The sequence below is a fragment of the Crocuta crocuta genome, unplaced genomic scaffold, assembly GCF_008692635.1.
Source record: "Crocuta crocuta isolate KB4526 unplaced genomic scaffold, BGI_CrCroc_1.0 scaffold271, whole genome shotgun sequence".
NCBI classification, from domain to species: domain Eukaryota; kingdom Metazoa; phylum Chordata; class Mammalia; order Carnivora; family Hyaenidae; genus Crocuta; species Crocuta crocuta.
The window spans coordinates 1,466,154-1,473,143 of NW_027527824.1; the positions used below are offsets into that span (position 1 = coordinate 1,466,154).

At 52.2% G+C, this 6,990-nt stretch overlaps 1 protein-coding gene across 3 annotated transcripts in view; it reads left to right on the forward strand.

The window, feature by feature from the left end:
• ARRB1 (arrestin beta 1) overlaps positions 1-6,400 on the forward strand; it is a 68,405-nt gene extending 62,005 nt beyond the window's left edge. For all 3 annotated transcript variants that reach the window (XM_077776428.1, XM_077776413.1, XM_077776420.1), the window contains one exon: positions 190-6,400. In XM_077776428.1, the coding sequence (XP_077632554.1) occupies positions 190-301 (112 nt within the window). In that variant the 3' untranslated portion in view covers positions 302-6,400. The remainder of the gene's footprint in view (positions 1-189) is intronic.
• Positions 6,401-6,990: the final 590 nt, after the last annotated feature.

Sequence of the window (6,990 nt, forward strand, 5' to 3'; positions counted from 1 at the left end):
ACGACTGGCTGGAGTCTTGATACGACCACTCCCACTGTCACTGGAGGGCATCTAGATGGGCCAGCCGGACAGGCCTTTCTGCCCACGGTCAACCCCAGGGCACAGCCTCGGAGTCCCATCCAACCCTCTGGATAAGCCTACTCTCCCTGCCTTGCAAGCACATCCCATTTTCCTTGTCTTTCCCACCAGCGATGACGACATCGTGTTTGAGGACTTTGCCCGCCAGAGACTGAAAGGCATGAAGGACGACAAGGAGGAGGAAGAAGATGGTACTGGCTCTCCGCAGCTCAACGACAGATAGACTGGGGCCAGCCCCCCTCCGGGCAGCTCCGGGTCGGCTCTCCTGCACTAGGATGCTTATTCGTCTTCTTCCCGTTCTCGTTCCCCCTCTCTTTTGTTCTTCTAGTTACTACCAGGGGGCCCAGTGTTCTTCCAGGTCACGGTGGTGAACCTCTGGCCTCAGGACTGGCCCCACATCACCATGCCAACAAGGGGCACATGGGCCACCTTCACCCCTCTCACCCCTGTCGCGGGGCACCCCTCCAGCCCCTCTCTTTTCCTGGTGACACCCGCCCCCGGAAAGGCCATCCTGGCTCTGGCCTTGGAATTTGACTTGGGATGGGGAGCAGAATGGGGAATGTGGGGCATAGGGCTTGGAAGGGTGAGGGCTCAAGACGTGTGAGAGGGTGCCCACAGTCCCACGTGGCTAACACAGCTCTGGCAGCTAAAAGATGACTATGCTGAGGGCCACCCTCGTCTGGCTGGGAGGGGCATACCTGTGGATAAATGCTCAATGGCTTCATGCAGTTGAGACCCAACAAACACCTCTCCCCATCCAGCCCTCTGTCCCCACCCTCCATCCCTCTGTGTCTGACAGTGACCATTGGTGAGGGTTTGCAGACCCCAGGAGTAGAGAAAAGCCACCAGACTGGCTTTCTCACCAGCAGTTACTCAGTCTAAGGCAAGCTGTGTGAACTAGCCCATCAATTTCAGTACTGTCAGGATGTAACATCCTAGCTACCTTGTATCTTATGTGTGTGTCCTGTCCGTACACAGGCACAGAGAGAGAAGGGAGGGGTCTTCGGAAAGCACCAACCAGAAGCAGAATGAGCTCAAGCTCCTGGGGAGGTTTCCTGAAGGGTGGTTCTGAGAGGTGAGGTCAGGGGCAAGGAAGATAAGAATCTGCTCTGTTCCCTCCTTTGCAGATGTAAGAACAATCGGTGATCCCTCAGGAAGTAAGGCTGGAGGTCCAGATGGGGCTGGGGACACCCATATCCCCCTGCTTCACCTTACAGTTCACCCGGGCTGAGCTGGGCTGGCCCACAGTCTGGGAGAGAGTGCTTGAGGCCACCATGCCCACAGTCAGAGGGGCTTCTTTCCCAAAAGGTGGCATGGTCCATCAGGATGCCTTCACCTAAAGGAAAGGGACTGTCAGGTAGCAAAGAACCCTTCATTTCCTTAGGGAGTTGATGAACCCCCACCAGTTCCCAGTGTCATGGATACTCAGCACCCATTGGCTGGTGTTGGTGTGATTGAGACCTGGGGCATTTTTAGGCAATAGAGTGGGCAGATGATGAGGTAGAAAGTGTTAAAAGGTATTTGTTCTTGTCTGGACTTTGACACCCACTTACTGTGTGACCTTGGGCAAGTTCCTTTCCTTCTCTGGGCCTCAGTTCTTCACCTAGAAAACCGAGGGGTTTGACCAGATAATCACAAAGGGACCTCCCAGCTCTGGCCTCTAAGAATTTGTAAACCTTAGAGCTTCTGGTATGGTGGGTGGAACCAGAGCCAGACCATTGACTCTTGTTTGTCTTCCTCCAGAGGTGATTCATTGCACCCCAGAGGCAGCGGGGCCCTGGCAAGCTCCTAGCCAACCCCTTTCCAGGCTGGAGAAGGGCCCTTCTTGGGCCTCTGGAGGGTCATCGAATGTCAAACTGTGGCCATAGCTAGCATGAGCTGCTCGGCCCTAGGGCCTGAGTGTTACAGAAGGTCAAGCTTGTATTTGCTCATGACAGGGCCTCTGGTGCCTCACAGCTCCCTGTGGATGGTAGGCCCCCTGAGGTTTACCTTATACCCAAGCAAATATATTGCTTAGCAGGGCAAGGGAGCTCTCCTCCATCCCTGCTCCCTCTTACTCTATCCCATACTTCCCTGAAAAAGGAGACAACAAACATTTGTTATGCAAGTTGGGTCTCAAACCGTTTCTGTCCAGCCCCTCCTGAGATGGGCTCTGTAACCATCATCCATGGTGAGATTACCCAGTTTACAGACCTAGCACTGCACCTCAGCCCTTCTCCTGAATCTCATGAAGATTTGAGGCTAGGGACTCCCTGCCCCAGGTCAGGACCAAGTCAGCTTGGGGCAGCCATACTCTCCTGGCCAGCCCTGGGGTCCAGCCTCTCTACCAGAGCTTGCTGGCAGTCCACACCTCATTGGACAGCTGAAGAGTTGATGAAGGGCTTTAGCAATACAGGCCAAGCGTCTTCCTCTGGAACCTTTGAGGCTGGTATGAGACACTTTAGGATTCGAGGTAATTGATCACTCCCCTACAAACCTCTTCCTCTATCCCTCACTGGCACACGTGAAAGATTTGTCAGCCTGGTTTCTTGAGCTTCTTCACCTCAATGTCACACTCACCATTTGGGGTTTATCCCAGTGTTTTAATGGAAATTTCTCTAGCTGTGGGAAGTATCATAGCCTCATCTAGACTTTTACTCTTTGAGTCGATTTTGTTCGAACTTGGCTTAACAGCTCTTGGCTGACAATCTCTGCTCAGTGCTGGGCACTCGAGATACAGAGATGGGTCAGTCGCAGCCCCTGTCCTCAGAAAGTTCATGGTCAGGTGAACGTTATAGTGGGGAGTAATGGGAGCCATTGCTTTCAGGGCTCCTTGGCTGCTGCTGGTTCATATAGTGCCTTGCTGTGAATTAGAAGCAGTGCCCTTTCCAGGTAGATTCAGCCCATGTTAGAATGCAAAACTTTGAATGGTGCACAGACTGGAGTTCAGCCCCACCTGCCAGCCAGGTGCCATGCTCAAGCCAGAGTGTTTCCTTTGGCCTCTTCCTGAGAGAAAGACCCAGATCATCTTTCAAAGCTTCTGATTGACTCCAGACCCCACTCCACCTGCGGCCCCCACCATAACTGAGTCCTTCTATGCTGGTCCCCTCTCCATCTGGAGGTTAACCTGTCTGGAATCTGGTGAGACCTTGGAGTGAAATTGGGGATGCAGGAGCCCCCACTGGGCCCCAGGCACCAGCCCACAGTATCGGCTCTCTGTGCACACATGTGGGCTCTGTGCTGACCACACAGCTCCACACTGGTACATTCCAGTGGGCTTTGTGGATGGGCATATAGATAAAAGTCTGGGCGGAAGGAAAGAACATGGCCCGGGGTGAAAATCTACAGGCAGAGGGCCAGCTGGATGTCCTCAGCACTACCACTGTGAGAAGAGTTCAGTCCCCTTGAAGATAAGGACTGAGTTATTTGGCTGGAGTCCATGGGCTGCGTCAGCCTCAAGGCACAGACAGGTGAGAGTGGGCACACCAGGGGCTGGTTCAGCTGGGCATGTTGCCAACAAGCTGGCTCCTACATGGTGCCATGCAAAGCATGCTGGCCTGGAAGCCCACGGTGCCCGCGGTGCTGGCCTGGAAGCCCTTGGGCCTCCAGTCCAGTTGTCACCAACCAGCTGAGTAGCCTTGAGCTAGTCACTCGACCTCTTGGGCTCTGTTTCTCTAGCTGTAAATTGAGATCGTGATCCCTTGCCCACCTGACTCAAGGAATTGCAAGGCCCAGAGGAGATGAAAATCAGCTCTGTAAGGTGCAAAGGGCTGCACAGGCCGTGGCACTGCCACTGCAGGGGGCCAACCCAGGGTCACACAGGAAGGTCACCGTGCCTTCAGGAATGCCTTGCCCACAGATAGCGGTCTCAGTGATCATGACAGATAGGCAAGCCATGGATGTCATCAGTTATTGGGCTTTCTGGATCGTCACAGGCCTGGTGCCACCCACATATCCCATCTTTCAGATCCCATAGAGACCAGAAAAGCCTTGGCTCTGATCCCAGGTTAGGGAGAGCCACCAACTCCCAGGCCCAGGGAGGGCTGAACCACTCTTCCATCTAAGAACCCCAAGGGTGAGGTGGAATAGAAATTGCCCTTCAAAGTAGAAGGCCCCCTCCAGGATCAAACACAGCTGCCAATGCTTCTTGGTGACACTTAGGAGGGATTTGGGCCCAGGAAAAACCCAGGCCTCTTACCCCAAGAGCTGAGCCCGCGCTGACCCATACCCAGTGGCTCCAGTATCCTACAAAGGCAGCTTCTCTCCTGCCGGTGACTGGGGACTGAACGTTCTCCACCCATCCCAGAGGAAGGCATTGGCCCCAATCTTAAACTATAATTGGGTTTCATGGGCGTGGGCCTATATCTGTTCTGATGTTTTTAAAGTCAACAAGGACCAAAACAGACCTCCCTGACCCTCATGCATAAAGCCTGCACTGAGCTTGGCATTTTGCCATTCTTGTCCAGGAAGGTCCATCGCTTCTGTCCTCCCTCCAGGACCGAAATGGCCTACCTGTGGGACAGGGTCCCTACCTCTCCCACTCCCCTGCAGTGTCGCCACACAGTGGCTTCAAAGGCTCATTGAAGGGGGAACCCCTCCCCCAGGACTCTCTCCCAACTCCTCACTCTGAAAGAGAAATCAAAGCACAGGTCCCCAGGACCCATGATTTATAGACACTCTGACACAGTGGTTTTCAAACCAGGTGCTGTGGAACCCCTGAGTTTCACAGAGCGTTGTCAGGGGCTGCTAAAGTGCGAAGATGTGGGTGGAGGCAAAGGCTAGGTCTCCAGCTCTCCCTCATCCCCACTTCCACCAGGACAACTCTGCTTTTATCTGTCTTGCCTATTGAGGTTTCACCTTCAAATTTTTGAAGAAAAACTTCTTCAAACCACCATTCTAAGGTTTGATCTTCAACCAGCAAGCACAGGCTCTATTCTTGCTTTTCATGTTGGAATGGCTCTAGCATTCCAATACAAAGTGTCTTTGTATTGGAACTTGGGTCGCAGACCCAGGCCCAAGCATTTGCTTACACACACACACACACACACACACACACGCATGCATGCACGCACACACGCACGCACGTACGTGCATATACACATTTGATGGTTTTGTAGCTCACCCACCCTGAAGCTCTGGCCTGGGTTTGATTTAGGCAGGGGCCTGGTGCTCAGTGAGGATGAGTCTTACCTTGATATCAGCCCATGCAGTGTGGGGGACTGAGGAGCAAGGACACAGGCCCAGCCCCCACCCCACAATTTGTGTCTGCACCCCACTTCCCTGGCCCAGGCCTAAGGGACACATAATGAGAGAAGGAGAAACTAGACTCAGGTTCCTCTTTACATACAGCCAGATGGATCGATGTCTGGGTTTTATACAAAACAAGTGCTGAGGGAGGACTTTATGACAGAAGTCCCTCCTGTGAGGACATGCCCCTCCAGAGACTTTTAAAGCAGTAGGTTTCCCTTGAGCCATTCTAATAGGATTCTGCTCCCACATCTGTGGACAAGCAAGTGTGTGGGCATCAGAAAGGTGACTGAAGGGATGCTGGTCCCCCACCCACAGTATCCCACATTCTCTCTGCCAGCTTGCCTCTCTGCTAGGGCCCCTGACCAGGGCTAAGTTGGGGGGCTACATTGGTGAGACCTGGACTAGCCCTTGACACAGAATCCTGTCCAAGCCCTATTGAGGGAATTCTATGGGGAAAATGTGAGGCTCAGGGCATAGCCAACCATGTGGCATGGGAGAAAGAGTTCTATGTTCAGCCTAAGTATGCCCTTGGAACCCCACTGACCTCAGTTTCCTCATGTGTAAGATGGGGCTAGTGCCGAGCTCTGCCCTCCTCACAGGGATTACTGCAAGGGAAGGTCATAGGTGGGCATGATAAGCAGTGTCATATGAGAGGTGGGATCTGCACAAACGGGGTGTGGTCATGGCCTGCACTGCAGATCAGCAGACTACTTGATTAATGGGATTAATGACTAATGGGATGTAACATCTTCCTGGAGCATCTCTGCTCAGTGTTAAGTTCTAGCCACACACACTATGGGAGATGTGCCTCTTCCTACCCAATGGGAGCCAGCATTGAGCCTGGCACAGTGACTGTGTGGATCCTGGATGCAGGGAGTGACAGGTGACTGGGACAGGTCTCCAGGTCTGTGGCCCTTCTGTTAAGTGATTATTTTGTTATGCCCTCATTCCTGGGCCACCTGCCAGGTTTATCTGTTGTACCTGTGGCATTCCTTATAATGTCAGATAAGTTATTACAGTTTATTCAACTCTAACAGGACAAATGAACAAAAGAACCATAAATAAGGGACCATTAAAGGTCTTTTGTGACAGATCCTGGATGTGCTTTCATTTCTGTCTCATTAGCTCATGGTAAGACATAGACCAGCAAATCCTGTCCCTGCTGCCCTGGAATGGTGGACAGGACCTGTGGCTGGGTCAGGTGTTTTCTTCTGTTTTCTGTGGCCCCAACTCCAACCCCATTCCCGCATCCCCTTTTGGAAACTGCCAAAGAGCTTTCTCCTCCCTGCTCTGCCATTACCGGTATTATGGTCTTGGGGATAAGTTGTCTCTTATCCCTCTCAGATGTCACTGGATCCCATGAGCCCTGGTCTGCCCCTCAGGTAAAGCTATCCCATATTCTTTTTGGCAACACCAACCACTTCAGTTGGATTCCTACCCAGACCTGGTTCTTATTCAGTTCTCATCTCCTGCTCTACTGGGTCTCCCTGAAGTCCCTTCACTTTTCCATGACATTTCCACTGCCTGTTCCAAAAGAACATATTGGAGAAGTGGGGATATATGTGAGAAAGACTCAAAGTTCTACATGATAATGTGCTGTATTAACACAAAAGGAAAATGCTGATGAATGTAAGATGACTTGCCCAGAAAATTGATTATGTATGAAAAAAATATATATTTTTA